This window comes from Hemiscyllium ocellatum, chromosome 10, assembly GCF_020745735.1.
Source record: "Hemiscyllium ocellatum isolate sHemOce1 chromosome 10, sHemOce1.pat.X.cur, whole genome shotgun sequence".
Classification (NCBI taxonomy): Eukaryota; Metazoa; Chordata; class Chondrichthyes; order Orectolobiformes; family Hemiscylliidae; genus Hemiscyllium; species Hemiscyllium ocellatum.
In genome coordinates this window covers 4,855,842-4,878,770 of record NC_083410.1, presented here as the reverse complement: position 1 = coordinate 4,878,770, position 22,929 = coordinate 4,855,842, and the positions used below count along the sequence as shown (strand labels likewise).

The window sequence follows — 22,929 nt, the reverse complement described above, 5'->3', positions numbered from 1 at the left end:
TGGTCTACTTTGTATTTTTAAGCTGTGTCCTCTGGTTCGACACTCACCCATCAGCGGCAACATGTTTCCTGCCTCCAGAGTGTGCAATCCTTTAATAATCTTATATGTCTCAATCAGTGTTTTAAACTCAAGGGTATACAAGCCTTGTCGCTCCAGTCTTCCAGCGTAAGGTAGTCCCACCATTCCAGGAATTGACCTCGTGAACCTACGCTGCACTCCCTCAATAGTCAGAATATCTTTTCTCAAATTTGGAGACCAGAACTGCATACAATACTCCAGGTGTGGGGGTCTCACCAGGATCCTGTACAGCTGCAGAAGAACCTCTTTGCTTCTATACTCAATCCCTCTTGTTATAAAGGCCAGCATGCTATCAGCCTTCTTCACTACCTGCTGTACCTGCATGCTTACCTTCATTGACTGGTGTACAAGAACACTCCGATCTCTTTGTACTGCCCCTTTACCTAAATTGATTCCATTTAGGTAGTAATTTGCCTTCCTGTTCTTGCCACCAAAGTAGATAACCATACATTTATCCACATTAAACTGCATCTGCCATGCATCTGACCACTCACCTAACCTGTCCAGGTCACTCCATAATCTCCTAACATCCTCCTCACATTTCATCCTGCCACCCAGCTTAGTATCATCAGCAAATTTGCTAATGTTACTATTAATACCATCTTCTCTATCATTAATGTATATTGTAAAAAACTGCTGTCCCAGCACTGATCCCTGTGGTACCCCACTGGTCACTGCCTGCCATTCCGAAATGGAGCCGTTTATCACTACTCTTTGTTTCCTCTCAGCCAACCAATTTTCAATCCAAGTTAGTGCTTTGCCCCAATACCATGTGCCCTAATTTTGCTCACTAACCTCCTATGTGGGACTTTATCAAAAGCTTTCTGAAAGTCCAGGTACATTACATCTACTGGATCTCCCTCATCTATCTTCAGAGTTACATCCTCAAAACATTCCAGAAGATTAGTCAAGCACGATTTCCCCTTCATAAATCCATGCTGACTCTGACCTATCCTGTTACTACTACCCAGATGTGTCATAATTTCATCCTTTATAATAGACTCCAGCATCTTTCCCACCACTGAGATCAGACTAATTGGTCTATAATTTCCTGCTTTCTCTCTCCCACATTTTTAAAAAAGTGGTACAACATTAGCCACCCTCCAATCCGCAGGAACTGATCCCGAATCTATCGAACTCTGGAAATAATCACCAACGCATTCATGATTTCTCGAGCCACCTCCTTCAGTACCCTGGGATGTAGACCATCAGGCCCCGGAGACTTATCAACCTTCAGACCCAACAGTCTCTCCAACACCAATTCCTGGCAAATATAAATTCCCTTAAGTTCAGGTCCTTCAGCCACTGTTACCTCAGGGAGATTGTTTGTGTCTTCCCCAGTGAGCACAGATCTGAAGTACAAATTCAATTCTTCTGCCATTTCTTTGTTCCCCGTATATATTCCCCTTTTTCTGTCTTCAAGGGCCCAATTTTAGTCTTACCCATTTTTTTGCCTTTCATATACCTAAAAAAGCTTTTACTATCCTCCTTTATATTTTTGGCCAGTTTACCTTCATACCTCATTTTTTTCTCTGCGTATTTCCTTCTTAATAATCCTCTGTTGTACTTTAAAAACTTCCCAGTCCTCCGTTTTCTCACTTATCTTTGCTATGTTATACTTTTTCTCTTTTAACTTTATATGTTTCTTAGCTTCCCTCGTCAGCCATGGCCACCCATGCCTCCTCCTGGGATCTTTCTTCCTTTTTGGAATGAACTGATCCTGCAACTTCTGCATTATACACAGAAATGTCTGCTATTGTTCCTCCACTGTCATCCCTGCTAAGGTATTGCACCATTGAACTTTGGCCAGCTCCTCCCTCATAGCTCTACAGTTCCCTTTATTCAACTGAAATATTGTCACTTCCGATTGTACCCTCTCCCTCTCAATTTGTAGATTGAAGCTTATTGTATTATGGTCACTACTTCCTAATGGCTCCTTCACTTCGAGGTCCCTGATCAATTCTGGTTCATTGCACAATACCAGATCCAGAATTGCCTTCTCCCTGGTAGGCTCCAGCACCAGCTGTTCTAAGAATCCATCTCGGAGGCACTCCACAAAGTCTCTTTCTTGAGGTCCAATACCATCCTGATTCTCCCAGTCTACCTGCATGTTGAAATCCCCCATAACAACTGTAGTAACATCTTTGCAACAGGCCAATTTCAGCTCTTGATTCAACTTACATCTGACATCCAGACTACTGTTTGGGGGCCTGTAGATAACTCCCAAGAGGGTCTTTTTACCCTTAGAATTTCTCAGCTCTATCCATACTGACTCTACATCCCCTGATTCTAGGTCCCCATGAATATCATCCCTTACCAACAGGGCCACCCCACCCCCTCTGCCCATCAGTCTGTCCTTACGATAGCATGTGTAGCCTTGAATATTCATTTCCCAGGCCCTGTCCACTTGAAACCATGTCTCAGTTATCCCCACAATATCCTATCTGCCAATTTCCAAAAGAGCCTCAAGCTCATCCATCTTATTTCTAATGCTTCGTGCATTCAATTTAATTTGTTACTGCCCTCACCCTTCCCATCAACTCCTATTTCATTCAGCCTTACAGGCAGTTAAGAGTCAACCACATTGCTGTGGGTCTGGAGTCACATGTAGTCCAGACCAGGGAAAGAAACCGCCATCCTCATCTGAAGGACATAATCTTGCATCTGTCCATACTTATGATGTTACCTGGGTCATGGTGATGAGAAGGAAACTCAGTCACCGAAGGGGTAAAAATTAATCAGAAGGAGGTATCAGATAGGCTCTCCTGAAAGCTGATAAGGCACTGGGACCAGATGGGATGTGTCAAAAGATATTGACTGAGTAGAAATCACAGAGACACTCACAATAACCTTCCGTCTTCCTTAACTTCGTGAGTGTTGTCAGAGAACTGGAGAATTGTAAACATTATACCCTCATTCAAGAGAGGAGTAAAGACAAGCCAGCAACTACAGGCTAGTCAGCTTAAGTGGAGAAAACTCTAGAAATAATAATTCAGGACAAAATTAATAGTCACCTGGTAAATGTGAATTAATTAAGGAGAGTCAATAGGGATTTCTTAAGGAAGAAAAGTCATGTTTGTTGAAATTACTGGAATTTTTTGATGAGATAACTAAGAGGATTGGTCAGTACAACTCTGTTAATGTGGTAAACATCAACTTCCAGAAAGCATACGATATAGTGTCATACAACAGACTTGGTCAGAAGTCACACAATGCCAGATCATAGTCCAAGTTTCAAACAAGTATGCTGTTTTGGAAATTGTAGGGGGTGATGGACACTCAGGGGTATGTAGCACAAACAGACAAGCTTCTGCTATTGAGTTTGGCTCGAGTGTAATGAGAGATATGTCAGGTTCCAAGTGATTGATTGTGTTAGAGAACTCTGTAGCCCAAGGTAAAGACAAATGTTTCTGTGGCCAGCAGCTAAAAATCAGAATGGTGTGTTGATTCCCTGGTGCCAGAATCAAGGATGTCTCAGAGAGGATACAGAATATTCTCAAGGGGGAGACGGACCAGCAGGAGGTCATTGTATTGGAACCAATGACACAGGAAGGGAAAAGGTTGAGATTCTGAAGGGAGCTTACAGAGAGTTAGGCAGGAATTTATCTGGATTACTCCTGGTGCTATGAGCTAGTGAGGGCAGGAATAGGAGGATAGAGCAGACGAATGCATGGTTGAGGAGCTGGTGTACGGGAGAAGGATTTAAATGTTTGGATCATTGGAAGCTGTTTTGGGGTAGAAATTACCTGTACAAGGACGGATTGCATCTCAATTGAAAGGGGACTAATATACTGGCAGTGAGATTTGCTAGAGCTGTCAGGAGGGTTTAAACTTGTAAGGTGGTTGGGGTGGGATCCAGGGAGAGAGAGTGAGGAAAGATTTCAATCTGAGATTGGTACAGTTGAGAACAAAGGCGAGTCAAACAGTCAGGGCAGGCAAGGACAGAGCAGAGAAGAAGGTAGGACTGATAAATTAAACTGCATTTATTTCAATACAAGAGGCCTAACAGGGAAGGCAGATGAACTCAGGGCATGGTTAGGAACGTGGGACTGGGATAGCATAGCAATTACAGAAACGTGGCTCAAGGATGGACAGGACTGACAGCCTAATGTTCCAGGATACAAATGCTACAGGAAGGATAGAAGGGAGGCAAGAGAGGAGGGGGAGTGGCATTTTTGATAAGGGATAGCATTACAGCTGTGCTGAGGGAGGATATTCCCAGAAATACATCTAGGGAAGTTATTTAGGTGGAACTGAGAACTAAGAAAGGGATGATCACCGTATTGGGATTGTATTATAGACCCCCTAATAGTCAGAGGGAAATTGAGAAACAAATTTGTAAGGAGATCTCAGTTATAGGGTGGTTATGGTAGGGGATTTTAACTTTCCAAACACAGACTGGGACTGCTATTGTGTTAAGGGTTTAGATGGAGAGGAATTTGTTAAATGTGTACAAGAACCAAGTAAGTAGGCAGAAAATAGACTGCAGCGGTTCAAAAATGCAGCTCACCACCATCTTTTCCAGTAAAAGTAGGGACTAGCAACAAATGTCAGCCCAGCTAGTGATATTCACATCCCATGAGTGAAGGAAAAAAGTTCCCACTTGTGAAAGGATTCGGGATATTGGGCATAGATTTAAAAGAATTAGTAAAAGAAGCAAAAAAGTGAGATGTGACAAAAGATTATCAAGCAGCAAGCGGTTCCATCTGAAACGCAGTGCCTGAAGCAGGTTCAATTGTGGCATTATAAAGGGAATTATAGGTTATTTGAAAAAGAACAATGAGCAGGGTTACCCAAGAGAAGGCAGCAAAGTACACAACAGGAATTAATCATTTGGAAATCCAGTGCAGACACAACGGACCGAATGCTCACTTCCATGCTGCAGCAGTTCCATGACTTTGTGAGTCCCAATGTTGGGAGTTTGACATTAATATTACCAAACAACACAAGCCTAATCACCTACATACACTCACAACTCCCTCCCAATGATACTGAAAACTAATGTACCTCTGTGAGGGTTTTTGGGAATTGTTGGAGATGAATTTTAAAGGCTGGCACACATTGGATGGTAACATTTAACACCACTCCCAGGGCACCGAGATGCAGACGGACTGCCTGGAATATCTCATGGTTTACGGTGTCAGAACATTCGAGCGTATCCCCTGCTGCTGTCAACAACGTTATTGCCACGACCTGAAAGAAGCAGAGCTAAGTTAGCAAGCTCTTTAGCTGTTGGTTACAAAGTTGTGAAGGTGTTACAATTGATACAAAAATTGGAAGAGTTTAAAGATTGAGGTGAAAATACCTGAACAAGTGGGACTTGTGTTATGAAGCTAAGCATTGCTGACATCCTGGTGTTCAAGGACAGGAGCACCAAGAGGATCTCTGCATCAATGAGCATGTGCTCTTGAGTCAGAATTACAGTGTCAGAGTTGTTCAGTGGTAGAAAGTCAACTCCTTTCGAATTCACCATGAACTATTCTGTTTAACACATGATGCAATTAAACCAGAGTTATTACCCAATCATAGCGATTGATCTTAAGCATTGCATCATGGTTGTCTTACTGGACTAAAATCTGGAGACAGCAGTTCAAATCCTGCTACATCAGCCCGTGGAGATTCAGTTCATTCAATATATCTGTAAATTTGTTTATAAAAATACTCATCTTAGTAATTTGAGCATGTAAATACCACATTGTCAAATTAAAAACAGCTCTCTGGATCACTGAGACCTTCAGGGAAGGAAATCTGTTCTTACCTGGCCTGGTCTAGATGTGAGTCCAGACCCACATCAATGTATTTAACTCTTAACTGCCCTCTGAAAAGGTCTGTCTGCTTGTTCAGATATCAAGAGCTCGGCCCAACATAATCTTAAGGGCAATTAGGGATGGGCAATAATGGCTGACCTTACCCAGAGAGGCCCATATCCCTTGAACAAATAAACAAAAGATACATTAATGAGGTGAGGAAAATCCCAGTCATTGAGAGTATCCGGAATCATGTTTCTCCCAAATTAAGGAAGATGGTTGTGTTGGGATATTGTAACTGGATCAGTAATGTAGAATGCCAGGCTAATGTTCTGGGAACATGGGTTTGAACCCCACCGTGGCATTTGGTGAAATTTATATTCAATTTCAATAAAATATATTTAAAATAGTCTAGTGACGAGGAGGTACCCATTGTCTATTGATGTAAAATCCAATTGACTTGACTAATCCCCTTTAGAGAAGGAAATTTACCATTTTACCTTGTCTGGCCTACAGGTGACTCCACACCCACAGCACTGCGGCTCACTGTTAGCAATTCAGGATGGGCAATAAATGCTGACGCAGTTGGTGACACCCACATCCCTGAATGAATGAGAAAAACTACCCTCACCACATGCTGAGTCTTCAATTACACCGGGCTGCTGGAGGCAATCTGAATTTCATTGAATGAATCAATACTGTATGGAACCAGTTCCACAAACCGGTTCTGATGAAAGCTCTTTGAGCTGAAAGATTAACTGTTTCTCTCCACACAGACTTACTGTTTGTGGGTTTTTCTAAATTTATTTGAGTCAATTCTAAAGCAGACAGAACTGAGAGTAAATTGCTTTCTGTCTGAACTGACAGCCACATGAGGCACACCCTGGTCTGATTGTTACAATTTAACAACAAACTTCATGTTAAAAAGCAATCTGATTGTTTGAAAGAAACTGGTACCTGTGTAGCCAGAATGCCATGCTGAATGCCAGTATTGTGGGTGCCAGTTCCAATCACGCCACCAACAGTTACATCAGACACAGCACCGATACTGTAAGAGCAAGACACATCATTACTGTGACCACAATCTGATTAGATAACATTAGATCTAATTATAGCAAGAGGTCACTGCAGGTCAGAGCTGAGCCTTGTGTCGCTTTGATCTTGCAATAGGCCTCGGGTTAGGAAGGATTCAAAGAGGATTAATATAGGAAAATAAAATCAGGAAATGCTGCAGATACTCAGCAACTCCGGCAGTGTCTGCTGAGAGAGAAACGCAGTTAACGTTTCGAATGTGATATAACTCTTCTTTGAAGCTCTAAAGGTTAACTGTTTTTCTTTCTCTCTCTTTCCACAGATGCCGTCAGACCTGCTGATTTTCTCCAGCAATTTCTGTTTTTAAATTTCAGCATCCGCAGTACTGTACTTTTATTTAAAATGTTACAATTGTTTCCTCTGCTGGGAAAAATCAAGAACAAGGGGGAATCCATCTTGCAATCAGAGGCAGTCCAGGATTGAAAATTAGGAAACCCTTCATCACCCAGCACAAAATGAAAACCAAGAACTCTCTTACAAAGACATTGTAAATTCTGGAGATTTCCAACTGAGAGCAATGGATTTACTTATTAGGTAAAAATATTCAGCGATTCCCACAAAGATAGGTCAATAGAGTTGATCAGCAATGATCAGACTGTGCAGCTTCAGTGGGTTAATGGTCTTATTCTAACTCCTCTTGAACAGTTTTGTCTGGGTCAGTTTACAGTGCTGGAGGCATGTGTGTGCACACACTACACACATGCATACGTGTACACTCACTTACATGCAATCACACACACACATACATTCACTCAAACTCACACAAATGCACTTACACTCACACTTCCCATAAAACTATAGAAACATTATAGTAGAGAAAGAGCCCATTCAGCCCATCATGTCTGGCCAGCTGAATAAATGAACAATACCCCTCATACCTGCGGGGGATACATTCCCAGAACTGCCACGGAAACCTGAAACCTCGGATAGTAGTGAACTCATTCATCAGAATGGAAAATTTACCTCCCCAGCAGCCCCAGTCCCTGGTTCTGGAATGTTCTATGTAACTGAAACGGTGGAAACCGACTTCAGTCGTCCTGTACATTCTCTGTATAGTCTCTGCTCTGTACCTTTGCAGGTTATACCATTTCTGGTACAGATCCAATCTCCTTTCAGACAAAAGGTGAATTTCCACTTGGACATCCAAAACTGGACAATGAGTTTTACGTACCACTGCCTAGTGAGTGAGAAAGAGTTTTCCTCATGTCCCCTTTAATCCCTCCACCAATCACCTGTACCCCTACGAACTGGCCTGTACACTGGGGGAAAACAGGTCTCCCCAATCCACCCTGCCCAAGCTTCTCAATAGTTTGTAAACTTTGATTAAGTCTCTTCTGTTTAAGTAGTACATTCTCAGACACTCACCGTACACACCAACTGCCCCACTAGGAGAGACAGGGGTGTCATAGTAATGCTAGTGGACTTGTATTCCAAAGACTCAGCTTAATGGGTTCAAATCCAACCGCATCAGCTCAATGTAATTCATGAAATTCATCATCAGTTGTAGTAAAGGTTCAGTGGATTTGTCGATGTTCTTTAGGAATAAGCAAAAGGAAAACGCTGGCTTTGAGAGATGCTCACATTCCATGGAAGAGTACAATGCACACGAGCCAGTGTTTTCATTCTCAAGGCACCTGGTAGGAAGCAGGAAGATACCTGGCTCGGCCTGGCCACCTTGGGAGGAGCTGCAGGAAACCCTGGCGGGGGTGGGGGCTGGGCAAGTTCAATTCAGCAATCAGACTGACCAACCTGGGAAAACTTTCAGACAGTATGGCAATGGTCTGTTTAAAAGTCCATTTTAATAAAACTAGAATGTTTCATTGTTGAGAGCTCAGGGGTCCATTACTGTGTGGAAACACCTGACCCTTGCTGGATTGACAGCTTGAACTGTCTGCTACTAGTTTCACAATGTTCATTTGTACAATTTATTTAGATGTTTCAGGTGCTTGCAATTTCAGCTATTGATAGTTGTAGACATCTGGAACGATTGCTACTTTTATTAGGCTGCTGTAAAAAGAATTTTTTTAAAAATGAATAACTGCACATTCAGTTTTTGTTTGCATATGTTTTTAAGAGTATGATGTTGATTGTATGATACAGTATATAACAGACAAATGGGCATGGAAAGAATATAAGCAAACATGAAATATTAGGTGCATGAGGGTGTGTGAAGGGCACAATCTGGTATGGGGATTTGGGGACATGGGAAGGACCTCTTGAAAATATCCTTCAAAAGATTGTCTCATGCAGACCAAAGTAAATGATATTTCTGAGGTTTGCAGACTAAAGTAAATGACATTTCTGAGGTTCCATGATCCTTAACTCCTTAAAAGCCTGGCCTGACGCAGCATGATTACAAGGGAATAGGCCTCTGCCGATCTCTGCAATGGACACAGTCAGGTTGGGGGTTCTAGGTGAGGGTGTCTGACATGAACACATCTGCATCTTGAAGACACACTGCAGAAAATGAGAAGTCCCAGAATGAGGTCAGGATTTCTAGAATGTGGAATTTTTAAACAGCTCCGAAATCTAGTGAAAAGTCAGATCATCCAGAGGATCACATATTATTTCTTTACTCAGAATGAAGCATTGTCAAATCATACAAACTCCCAGCCACCTCCCTCCAACCGCACTGCTGCTCAATTCGCTGAGTTACTGTTGGTGTAATCCTCTCAGCATTTATCTGGAAACATGATGTATCACGCAGTTACCAAGATTAATCAGGGCCCAGAGATTATTCTGAATCTATTAGTACGCAGCAATCGAAACCTATTACTTCTCGGATCAGATGATGTTGAAGCCCTTTGTGTTGTTTTATTAGCTGGGCATTTAAATGGATTGAGCACAGGCACTGCAGTTAGTGAGCTAACTGAGCAAGCTATCATTGAGACCCTTGCACCTTCGCTAACAGACACTGACATCCCTTACTTCCTTCTTCATCTCTCACATGCCCTGTTCTCCTGCCCTCACCCTCCAGAAATTATTCCACAAGATAAAGGCAGGGGTTCTGCTCAGTATCTTACTGCAATATCTTTACTTAGGAGAAATGCATTTGGCTGTTCTACTGTGGGAGGCATTACAGGATAAAGTCATGTGTGCGCATTTGGACACTGTCATCAAACGAGAACCTAACTGACCTCCCTCAGCTTACTCTCAGGCCCAGCTATTGCAGGAAATAGCAGCAGGAGGCCGTTCAGCCCTTTGTGTCTGCTACGCCATTCAATATGATCATGGCTGATCATCCAACTCAGACCCTGTTCCTGCTTTCTCCCTACACTTTCTGATCCCTTCAGTCCCAGGGTCACTAACTAACTCCTTCCTGAAAACTCTCAGTGTTTCAGCCTCAATCACTTTCCTGCAGCGGAGAGTTCCACAGGCTCCCCCCTCTCTGGGTGAAGACATTTCTCCTCATCTCAGTCCAAATGGCACACCCTGTACCCTTAGACAGTGACCATCTGTGTTCTATGAATCCCTCACTCTGTAACCAGGCAGGAGAGTACACCTCCCTCCCATTGATGCTCAGGGTTGATTCTGTTCATGATGGGAAATGAGGCTGTCAGTGTCTGTTTGACCCTGTCATCTTGGTGGGGCGGGGATGGCTGCGAGTCTCACCTTCGGCGGGGAGAGAGTTCAAACTGTGAGACTTCTCTGACAGCAATGAAACTGTCACACATAAAATACTCATGGGAATGGAAGCTTTAACACCTCTTTCACCCTCGGTCAGCCCTCTCGGTCTCCCAGCCTCCCTCACTCTGAGGGACAAGAGATTGAAATGAAAGTGAACCCACTTCCCCCCAGCCCTACACCCCGCCCACATATCCACCACCTGGCTATTGGTCACACATCTCCCCGGGAATAACCTTTGACTCTCTTGGAAGGTTGGCATCTGGATTTTTTGTTGTGATGCCCCAGTGCCCAGGAGAGGGAGGGAGTGATTGGACCCAAGTTCATGCTATGTTTCCTGCTCCCACCCTGTTGCGGCAGGATCTATTAACCTGGTTTACCCCTTCCTTGGGGATGGGGTAGGTGTTCGGCACACAGACCAGAGGTAGCATCTGATAGGCTCCAAGTGGTGAGGGTGGAAGGAGAGTTCTGGAGGAGACTGGTGGCAATGGGCAGTGGGATTGATTGGCTTGGCACAGAGACTTTGGGCAAGTGATGGGCAGGGGTAATCAGGTTGGTTGGCAGTTTCCCCTAGTATTGAATGTTGATCCAAGATTTCTGCACGTTAAGGTGGGGAATGCTGTCTGAACTCTCAGGCTCCTGTTAAAGACACCCACTGCCAGATTGTCTATTGCTGTTGGGAGTGCAGGTAGCACAGAGTGCAATACATTTGGGTTAAACTGATTTTGCAGGAGGACCCTGCCTTATTGCCCTTTCTTCACATAATCAAAAAGACCTACCAATCAGATACAACCCCTGGCTGTTAACACGGGGCTTTGACAGAATATGGGGATAGTACAGTCCCAGTGTACAATGAATGGCAAACACAGATCTCCCAAGTTTGAGATTTTCACACTGTTTTACACCAACAAAGCACAGCATGTATACTCAGGGATCCACTGAAATATTACCAACATAACCTCAGAGTAAATCACAGACTCCCACCCCCTTCACAAACTCCTGAGAAAAGCAGCACTCGGTTGGAAGGTGATTTGTTTTGCCTAAAGGAAATTTGCCAAAGCTTGTTGTCAAATATCTCGTGATGTTGTTCAGCTCATGCAGCAAGCTGAGGATAAAATATTAACCATTATTTGATGCTGTGATACATTGTTTGCTGCTGATGGAAGCATTTTGTTGCTGGCTGTGATAATTAATTTGCTATATTTCACCGGGGCTGTCATTGAGGCATGTTAAACTGGGTTTTAATCATTCAGATCAGTGTACGACACACATTGCTCAAATTCACTGAACCATACAGTCCTGTTGTAGTCAGTCAATCAATCAGTTAGCGAGATCTCAGTATAACAGATCTACAAGCATTTTATATGTTACTAATCAGGGTAATGTGTAACGTTGAAGCCAGATGACACAGTTGTTTGCACACAGACCTCTCACCTCTGGAATGGGGGTCTAAACGTTCACTCCCACCTACCCCTCCCCCCACACCCCATGTGGATGATTCATTCTGATAGTTAGAAATGTGAGTCCAAATTTAACACTCTCTCAGATCCAGTTATTAAACTTACAACTTGCAAATGAACAAGCAATCCTCAGTGGAGTTAGCAATGACTTTGATGAAGGCATACTGAGCTATATATAATATATATACATTTACACACACAAATATTTATAAAAAATAGTGATTGCAGATCAGAGTTTGAAGACAAAAATTGAGACAGAGTCATGCCAGACTTCAGCACCTTGACTACAATGCATAAGCTGCAAGGTCCTCTGCTTTGGGTCTGAGTGAGAACCAAATTGAAGTCCTTGCTGACCACAAGCTGTGGGCTAGCAGCAAGCTCAAAGTGTATACAAGTTATAGGATCCTTACAGTGTGGGAGCAGGCAGTTTAGCCCATCAGGTCTAAACCAACCCTCTGAAGAGCATCCCACCCAGACCCACCTCACACCTGCAACCCTGTATTTCCCATGACTAATCTACCTAGCCTACACATCCCTGGACACTACAAGGCAATTTAGCATGGCCAATCCACCTAATCTGCATGTTTTTGGAGTGTGGAAGGAAACCAGAGCACCCAGAGGAAATCCACGCTGTCACAGGGAGAATGTGTGTGGAGAGTTTGCACAGTCGCCTGAAAATGGAATGGAACCCAGGTTCCTGAAGTGAGAGATAGCAGCGCTAACCACTGAGCCCACCACATCACCCAAACTTATTACATACTAGAGGGTGTGAAAAGGAGGTTGGCAAACACGTCACTGGGATGTTGGCCTTTATGTGAAGGGAGCTGGAATGGACGGATGAAATTTTGACATTCAACAAATTTGTGGCTAAATCTCTGTCCACTCACCCAGCCAGGGGAACTCTGGGCACCCCCACTCAGGAAGGAAACATTGACCTTGGGAAGGCTGCAGAACCGAGTGAGACTTGGAACTGAAAAGCTTGAATTGATGTATTGATTTATCGATTTTTACGGAATTTGCTGACTGGCACATCCCAAGGTCCAGGATTACGTGCTGAGGGAGGCAGTGGGGAAAGACTACTGTCTGAGATCTTCCTGCTGAAAATACATGGAGGGGCTGTTCACCTTCCCAGTGTCTCAAATGCATGTAAAATATGGTCTGATTCAAGTAAGAGATGCCTTTGGTTTCTGGCATACTATCAAACTCCAATGTTGGTTTCCCTGATAATCTACTGAACAGAACTAAACTGCATTTGTGACTATGTCTATATATGCACAAAGATATCTTTGATTAACTTATATTTTGAAATTTAAAAAAATGCAGAAGGAAACCATTTGGCCTATTGTGTCTACATTTGTCAGCACAAATCCCATTTTCCAGCTCTCTGTCCGATAGCCTTGGAGACAAGTGAATATATAAATACTGCTAAACTATTGCAAGAGTTTCTAACTCAACCTTTTCTTTCAGATAATGAGTTGCCACCACCCTCTGGGTGAAAACATTTCTATTCAATTCTTATCTTAGCCTTCCGCCTCTAACTTACAATCTCTACCCCCGGTTACTGACACCACTACTGGTTAAAAGAAAGTGCCTTCTATCCACCCTCTCCATGTCTCTCAATCTTACAAACCACTAACAGTTACCTTCACAAGCTTCGCTGCTCCGAGGAACCCAGCCCCAGCTTATCTGATCTTTCCTCAGATATAAATTCCAAGGACAGGATTCAGCCACCTTGGCTGGCAGTGTCTGGCCTATCTATGGCCGGGGACTGGTGTGATTCCTGATGAAGGGCTTCTGCCCGAAACGTTGATTTTCCTACTCCTCTGATGCTGCCTGACCTGCTGTGCTTTCCAAACACCTCTCTGATCTTGACTCTGATATCCAGCATCTGCAGTCCTCCCTTTTGCCTGATTCAGAGTAAATGCCCAAGTTAAATTCTACCTTCACAAAGCTCTTAGTCTCTCAGCTATAATCTCCTCCCAGTCAGAGACGGCAGGTACAGCTGTGAGATGGCGGGGGGGGGTGGGGGGAGGTTTAGTGGCAGGGCGATCCACTGTGTGGGAAACAACTCCCTGGTTCAGTCACTCACTTCGACAGAGCCAATCCCAGCTTGGCTAATTCTTCATTCAAATCAGCCAACACCATCCCTGCCTCGACCGTCACCTGCTTTTTCTTTGTATCCACCTGTGGAAGAAGAATATAGGAAGAACATTCTAGAACCAGAGGTCACTGTTTTAAAATATTTAAGACAAAGAGGGGGTGAAATTTCTTTTCTCGGATGGTCATGCGTCTTTGGAACTTGGTTTGTAAACAGGGGTCCTTCAATCTTTTTAAGGCAGAGATTAAACGATGCTTGTTCTGCAAGGGGCGGAAAGATTGACTCTTCACTACCCTTTCCATGACCAAGAAATTCCCTCAGTGCAGGGGCAATTATGGATGGACAGTAAATCCTGGTCTTGCCAGTGATTCCCACATTCCAAGGGATAGCAAGTAAAATAAAGTGGTAACCTCTTGTCCATGTCTATCTAATTGAACTCTTCCACAACCCTAAAGATCTCTAACACATCTTGTAGCTTTCTAATCTCTTTCCATTGTAACTACTCACTTTTGATGTCTGTATCTATTGTACTGAATCTATTTTCACCTTCTCCAGTGCCTGTTTCCTCACTGGAAGGATAGAGCAGTGGACAAATCTCCAAGTGTCAAATGGACAAAAGTGGTCATGTTTGATGCTTTTAGCTGGCACAGTGAGGTTCCATATTTGGACTGTGTAACATTGAGGTGTGAGTTAGTTCCCAGTACAGAGTTCCTCCTCAATCATATTGAATTCGTCAGAGCTCTCTAACCGGAATGGACACTGGGAGAAACTCTCCTGGGGTGACCCAGGGCAAGCCAGCTGGGGAAAGCAATGGATTTTGTTTCAAACATGTAGCGTGAATGTTACCTGGAGAAGCCGGTTAAGCTTGTTGAGCCTGATGAGGTAATCATCAGTGCATGCAATGTCAGAGGGTGAATGTCCACAGCCCACGATCTTCACTCGCTTGTTGCGTTGTTTGGCAAGCTCTAGAACCTACAGAATAAGGAACATTTAATAACAAATCTGAGAGTATCTGCTTTCAGCCAATTTGAGAAACTTACTGCCGTTTTTTAGCAATTGGATTTTAAACTAGTGGCATATGGGTGTTGCTGAAAATGTGTTGCTGGTGTTTCGGGCATAAGCCCTTCATCAGGAATGTCGAATTTCCTGTTCCTTGGATGCTGCCTGACCTGCTGCGCCTTAACCAGCAACACATTTTCAGCTCTGATCTCCAGCATCTGCAGACCTCACTTTTTACTCGCATGTGGGTGTTGATCTATTTTTGTATAAAAGTTAATTTTTCTGGAACTTTGGTTTGAAACCAGTATGCAACTCCTGGGGTGTTCATGGAAGTTTGGTTATATCATGTAAGTTTATTACAGGAGAGAGAAAACTTTGAAATACGTTGTCTTGCTTTTGGTTTTAGAATCTTCAAAGATTGCTTTTCAAAAAACTCAGAGATTTGAAAGCTTTTTGGACAATTTGAAGACAGTATTACTGGAGTCAGTCACAAATATAATCTCTGAGAAAAAGGAGATTATTCAAAGCAGTTAAGGGAATAAGTTACCTCAGTGAAAGTGTGTAGTTTGTGTATCTTTCAATCCAGGATTGGTTGCGTAGTCATCTGCAAATTACTAAATAAACTAAGAATGTCTAAGCTGTTGGTTCTGTAACAATTCAAGGTAAAAAAAAAGAGTTACAGTTCATGACAGGAACTGAGCAGCAGTGAAAATTAAACCCATAGATCAAACAGTGAAAATTCCTCTGGATTTTGATTAATGAGAATGTGATGAATTTGGAAATAGATAAGATTTTGTTTTGTTGGATGTTTTGAAAGTTCCAATTCTTTTTTAAGATAGCTTCATTTGGTTTATTTTATTTTTGTTCTTTTTGTGTAACAAACCTTGTTTTATTATTAAAACCAAAACCCAAAACCAAACCCAGAGATAACCTTTATATCTCTGTTCTCCCGTGCATATCTCCTGCATCTTGCTATGTTCCAGTGTGAAAATCCTGCACCTCTCATTTCCTCAGTGTGTATACTGTACTCAGTATTTTCTGTTCTCCTGGATTGTGAAGTACTTTAAAACATTCTGAGAACGTGACAGGTGTTAAATAAACTCAGAACCCTATCTCTAATGACTCACTGTTCTTAGTTGTGTATCCATGAGCTAATAGTGACAGTTCTGCATCCTCTCACTGCAGCCTTGCAGAATGTGGGTTGGCTTTTGGTCTGACTGCAGGTTAAAGAACTCCCTGGCCCATCATGATGTATCTGGAGGTCAGCAGGCGATGGGCTGGAGTGGGGGCTGAATGTGTGAGTGGATTCTGTTCCTCACCTGTCGGACTTCCTCCACGGAGGCTGGTTCAAAGTAGAACTCTGGCTTGCAGCTGTAGGTGTTGGCCCAGTTTTGGAAGTGATATCCCACAGTCCCTTGAATCTGAATGAATGAGAAACAGAGGGAGAGTCAGAGAGCTGGGAAGGTGGGGATTGGTGGGGGGGGGGGGTCGTGGGTTGTGGTTGGAGGTGGGAGTTAAATGGGTGCCATGATTTTTAAACAACTTTACAGACTTTCACCAACATAGAATGCTTTCTATGATGTAGCAGTATCTCTGGATGCATCAGAAACAATTACAGAAGTTGCTGGAAAGGCTCAGCAGGTCTGGCAGCATCTGTGAAGAGAAATCAAGGGTAACGTTTCAGGGCCGGTGACCCTTCCTCAGCATTCTGAAGGGTCACCAAACTCGAAACGTTAACCTTGATTTCTATTCACAGATGCTGCCTGACCTGCTGAGCCTTTCCAGCAACTTCTGGGATTGTTTACTGATTTACAACATCTGCAGTTGTTTTGGTTTCTATCTGGATGCATCATGTCTTGGTAAGGGATCTTCTCTGCCCAGGACTGTAAGAAAATAGAGTGATTATAGAAACCACCTTTCCATCCGTTGCCACCATCTATACTCCTCGCTGCCTCGGGAAGGCAGTCAACATCAAAGACCCTCCCACTGCAGTTATAATCTCTACCAACCTCTGTCATCAGGCAGAAAACACAAAAGCTTAAACACACATACCAACAGATTCAAGAACAGCTTCTTCCCCGCTGGTATTGGACTGCTGAATGAACCTCACATTTCAAACCTAATATTGATCTTGTACCTTTTTTTGCTCTTCTCTGCATCTGTAACATTGAACTCCTCACTCTGTTCTATCACCCAATGATCTTTGTATGGTCTGCTTGTACTGCAAACAAAACAACTTTTCACTGTACTTACATACATGTGACAATAATTAGTCAAATCAAACAGTGACCCCGCATTCTAGATTTTCCCACAAGAGGAACATCCTTTACACATCCACCCAATCAAGTCCACTCAGGATCTTGCTGAAAAAGCACAGCAGGTCAGGCAGCATCCAGGGAACAGGAGATTCGACGTTTCGGGCATAAGCCCTTCTTCAGGAATCCTGAAGAAGGGCTTGTGTCCAAAACGTCGAATCTCCTGTTCCCCGGATACTGCCTGACCTGCTGCGCTTTTTCAGCAACACATTTTCAGCTCTGATCTCCAGCATCTGCAGACCTCACTTTCTCCACTCAGGATCTTATATGCTTCAATCAAACATATGCTCTTGATGCTTTTTAATGTGGAATATGCTTTTTAAAAGATTGCTGTCAGATCATTACATGTAAAGAGGGATCTTCTATAAAAGATAAGCAGCTCTAGCAGTGCAGTGACCCCTCAGCATTGTGTGGGAGACTGGTCAGCTGCAGTGAGATTTGCCTTTGTAAGGAAGGACTGGAGAGCTTTGATGTGGTTTCTGTTCAGATTTGTCCTGAGCATCCAGCCCTCCTTGCTTCAGTGTTGTAGACTGGCACACCCTCCATGTCAAGAACCTCGAGGCATCCTCAACCTGGGAGCAGCCGCAATGGAGGCAGGCAGTGGGTACTGCAGGGATCCGTGCTGGGACTGCAGCTTTTTACAAAATATGTTAATGATATAGAAGATGGTATCAGCAATAACATTAGCAAATTTGCTGATGACACAAAGCTGGGTGGCAGGGTGAAATGTGATGAGAATGTTAGGAGATTACAGGGTGACCTGGACAAGTTAGGTGAGTGGGCAGATGCATGGCAGATGCAGTTTAATATGGATAAATGTATGGTTATCCACTTTGGTGGCAAGAACAGGAAGGCAGATTACTACCTCAATGGAATCAATTTAGGTAAAGGGGCAGTACAAAGAGATCTGGGTGTTCTTGTACACCAGTCAATGAAGGTAAGCATGCAGGTACAGCAGGTAGTGAAGAAGGCTAATAATGTGCTAGCCTTCATAACAAGAGGAATTGAGTATAGAAGCAAAGAGGTTCTTCTGCAGCTGTACAGGGCCCTGGTGAGACCACACCTGGAGTACAGTGTGCAGTTCTGGTCTCCAAATTTGAGGAAAGACATTCTGGCTATTGACGGAGTGCAGCGTAGGTTCACAGGGTCAATTCCTGGAATGGAGGGATTACCTTACACTGAAAGACCAAAGCGACTGGGCTTGTATACCCTTGAGTTTAGAAGACTGAGAGGGGATCTGATTGAGACATATAAGATTATTAAAGGATTGGACATTCTGGAGGCAGGAAACATGTTTACGCTGATGGGTGAGTGCCGAACCAGAGGACACAGCTTAAAAATACGGGGTAGACCATTTAGGACAGAGATGAGGAGAAAATTCTCCACCCAGAGAGTGGTGGCTGTGTGGAATGCTCTGCCCCAGAGGACAGTGGAGGCCCAGTCTCTGGATTCATTTAAGAAAGAGTTGGATAGAGCTCTCAAAGGCAGTGGAATTAAGGGTTATGGAGATAAGGCAGGGAGCGGATACTGATTAGGAATGATCAGTCATGATCATATTGAATGACAGTGCAGGCTCGAAGGGCTGAGTGGCCTACTCCTGCACGTATTGTCTATTGTCTATTGTAAAGTGCTGCCAATAAGCGCTATCATTAAGGGGCACAGTGAGGGGCTAGAAACTGCAGAACCCTTGGGCTGTGTACTTTTTAAAGAAGGGACATTGTGATCAAGACTACTCCAAATGTACTGAGGCACCTCACACGTAGAAAAGACCCTTACTGCACCTTCTGCAAGTTCCAACTTGGAAGGTTTTACCCTCTGACTGTTTACTTGATAAGGAATAAATTTTGTAAATATTACAGTTGTATTGAATGGAATATGCTGCATGGGGACAGGTTGAGTTTTATTGCAAATCCAGCAATATTCAAATTGAAAATATTTTGTAACTCCTCTTTCCACAAATTTTATGAATAAAGCACATTTTCAGTAAAAAAAATGTTATTGTTTGGCTCAGGGTGGGATTTGAATCTGTTTTTGAATTTTGCTCACTTAGCCACAGCTACCCTCTGGAAAACACCAGGCCTGATTAAAAACTGAACCACAGATTCTGAGGGCCAGAAATCTTCTTCATAATTAAGCACAGAGCAAAACCAGGAAGCACACTCGGTCCCTCAATCCTCTGTAGGAATCAGTCTGAAGGTTAGGTGGCTGTGATTGAAAGAATTCACAGTCTCGGTGGGAGGAAGCAGACCAGGAGCAGGTAACTTACTCTATAAATCAGACTGCGGGAATAAATGAAGCTTGGGATGAGTAATTAAACAATGGAGGGTTTCCACTGAGAGAGCTGCTCATTTTACTGAGGCAACTTCAGATTTCTTCATCCAGAATGAAAAAGGAAGACAGCGCCCAGAGGCTGCTACACATGTGAGAGGAAGCAACTGAGTTCAGTTTAAACATTCAAACCCACACTGTGCACATAATGTGAAGGACAGTAGAATCTTTCAAACAGGAGATTAGGAAGTTAATTTTTAATATTGTCCTTCACAACATGAAGGATTTTAACCTTTGGGAAAAATTCACAGACACATCCACAACAGGGACAGAATAGGATTAGATACAGAGTAAAGCTTCCTCTACACTGTCTCCATTAAGTCCTCCCAGGACAGGGACAGCATGGGGTTAGAAACAGAGTAAAAACCCTTCTATATTGTCCCCTTTAAGCCCTCCAGGACAGATATAGCAAAACAAACTATTGAGCCATTATAGTGATGCTGCCATCCTCTGTACAAATTGGAGACTTAAGACAAGAAGTGAATATATTTCAATGTAACCTGTGATTGAGGGTGACATTCTCCAAATGATTATAAATTAATTCTTTCTAATCATTTAATCACTGTTAAAACCACAAGCAATGAGTGATTAATTGATCTGATATAATATCTCAATCATAGTCTGGACTAAATGACTGAGAGAGTGATTCATCCATTCCTGTCTCTACTTTTAAACCAATTGTTTCAAACAATCCTGCAGAAGGGTCTGTGACGCTCCGGAGCCGAAGAGACTGTGAGGAAGGGGCATTTTTCATTCTGATCCTAGGTCATGGAAACCTGAGGTTTACACAATCAGCCTTGTATAGAACTAATTCAGTGAGTCACACTGGACAGGCAACAGTGGACCCTCAGGGCATTTGAAGGTTTGTCAATTATCTCAGCAACGCTGATGCGGTTACTGTCAGGAAGGGACTGAGTGAAATCTGACAGAGATCTCTCCCAGGGATCATTACGGGGACACAGGGCAAGCTGCTTTCTTTCTAATGTTGCAGTGAGCACGGACTGAGTTGAACAGGATACACTGGTATTCATTTGGAGTTTAGAACAACGAAAGGTGATGGCTTTGAAATGTATAAAATTCTTCAAGGGCTCGACAGGAGGGTCCAAAATAGGCTCGGGACCAGGATATCAGGCCAGTTGTTTAGATCAGAGGTGAGGAGAAATTCTTCTCTCTCAGGAATCTTTGGAATTCTGTGTCCCAGTGAACCTCCCATAGTCAGTAGGATCCCCACGGTGACCATTGAGAGAATGAAGGGGTAACAGAGATGGGGTGGAAGCTGGGGTGGAACTGGAGACAACCGTGTTCCCACTGACAGCTGGAATCGCCTCCTCCAGCCCCTTTTTCAACTTTTCAGATTTACGCCTCAATTAAACACACCCAACACCTTCTAAAAGGGAACGATCATAACTTCTCCCCCACAGAATGAACTCCGGAAAGATCCAACTCCCTGATAAGAACCGAAAGAATTGCGGATGCTGGAAATCAGAAACAAAAACAGAAATTGCTGGAAAAGCTCAGCAGTAGCTGGGGAGAGAAATCAGAGTGAACGTTTCTGGTTGAGTGACCATTCCTGAATTAGACTGCACTGCTTGCCGTTCCCATCCACAAACTCCCTGTTTATTCTCTCTCTCTCTCTCTGTAACATCTCCCTGTCTACTCTTTCTGTCTCTCTCTGTAACATCTCCCTGTCTATTCCCTCTCTCTCTCTGTAACATCTCCCTGTCTATTCTCTGTGTGTGTGTAACATTCCCTGTCTATTCTCTCTCTCTCTCTGAGTAACATCTCCCTGTCTGTTCTCTCTCTCCCTCTCAGTAACATTTCCCTGTCTATTCTCTCTCTCCCTCTCAGTAACATTTCCCTGTCTATTCTCTCTCTCTCTGTGTAACATCTCCCTGTCTATTCTCTCTCTCCCTCTCAGTAACATCTCCCTGTCTATTCTCTCTCTCCCTCTCAGTAACATCTCCCTGTCTATTCTCTCTCTCCCTCTCAGTAACATCTCCCTGTCTATTCTCTCTCTCCCTCTCTGTAACATCTCCCTGTCTATTCTCTCTCTCCCTCTCAGTAACATCTCCCTGTCTATCTCTCTCTCCCTCTCTGTAACATCTCCCTGTCTATTCTCTCTCTCCCTCTCAGTAACATCTCCCTGTCTATTCTCTCTCTCTCTCTCAGTAACATCTCCCTGTCTATTCTCTCTCTCCCTCTCTGTAACATCTCCCTGTCTGTTCTCTCTCTCCCTCTCAGTAACATCTCCCTGTCTATTCTCTCTCTCTCTGTGTAACATCTCCCTGTCTATACTCTCTCTCCCTCTCTGTAACATCTCCCTGTCTGTTCTCTCTCTCCCTCTCAGTAACATCTCCCTGTCTATTCTCTCTCTCCCTCTCAGTAACATCTCCCTGTCTATTCTCTCTCTCTCTGTGTAACATCTCCCTGTCTATACTCTCTCTCCCTCTCAGTAACATTTCCCTGTCTATTCTCTCTCTCTCTCTGAGTAACATTTCCCTGTCTATTCTCTCTCTCCCTCTCAGTAACATCTCCCTGTCTATACTCTCTCTCCCTCTCAGTAACATCTCTCTGTCAATTCTTTCTTTCTCTCTCCCTCTCTCTGTCTCTTTCTGTCTCTGTCTCTCTCTCTCAATAGCATCTCCCTATCTATTCTTTTTCTCACTCTCTCAGTAACTCAGACATTCTCTCACTGTCTCTGAGCTGCATATAAGACTGAAGATCCTTACCATGGTCAGTGGAGAGTGCAGCAGGAAGCCGGCAATGAATGGCAATGGAAACTCACAGCGAGTGGGACACAGAACCTGGCAAACGGCAGGATTGTCACCCAAATGAGAGGAGCTGTGTCCCAGCCCAGTGAGATAGCCATGATTGGAATGTTAATGAGATCCCTGTGGGTGATAAGGAAGACAATGATTAACCTGTTGATAGGCCAGTGATCCTCAACCAGTCTCGGGTTTACAGCTCAAAGTAGAGGCTCCCTGAGAAACTCATGTGATTAGACCGAACGGGGGCCGAGCAGAGCTCAGTGGGTCAGGAGCAAAGTCCCATCTCCCACTAATACTCCGACAGTTCCCTTATCAATGGACCTGCTCTGTTCCTAATGTTACAATCCCCAAGTCAGGAACTAAGTGCCAGATACAGCTTGAATTATCCTTTAAATAATGTCAGGAAATGATCAGATGTCA

General features: G+C 43.5%; 1 protein-coding gene across 1 annotated transcript in view; it reads right to left on the bottom strand.

The window, feature by feature from the left end:
- LOC132819316 (L-gulonolactone oxidase) overlaps positions 1 to 22,574 on the bottom strand; it is a 43,026-nt gene extending 20,452 nt beyond the window's left edge. Inside the window, exons 1-6 of the mRNA XM_060830770.1 lie at positions 22,471 to 22,574; positions 16,418 to 16,519; positions 14,946 to 15,071; positions 14,091 to 14,185; positions 6,783 to 6,873; positions 5,086 to 5,271 (exon numbers count right to left, since the gene is read on the bottom strand). Coding sequence (XP_060686753.1) covers positions 5,086 to 5,271; positions 6,783 to 6,873; positions 14,091 to 14,185; positions 14,946 to 15,071; positions 16,418 to 16,519; positions 22,471 to 22,473 — 603 coding nt within the window. The 5' untranslated portion in view covers positions 22,474 to 22,574. The remainder of the gene's footprint in view (positions 1 to 5,085; positions 5,272 to 6,782; positions 6,874 to 14,090; positions 14,186 to 14,945; positions 15,072 to 16,417; positions 16,520 to 22,470) is intronic.
- Positions 22,575 to 22,929: the final 355 nt, after the last annotated feature.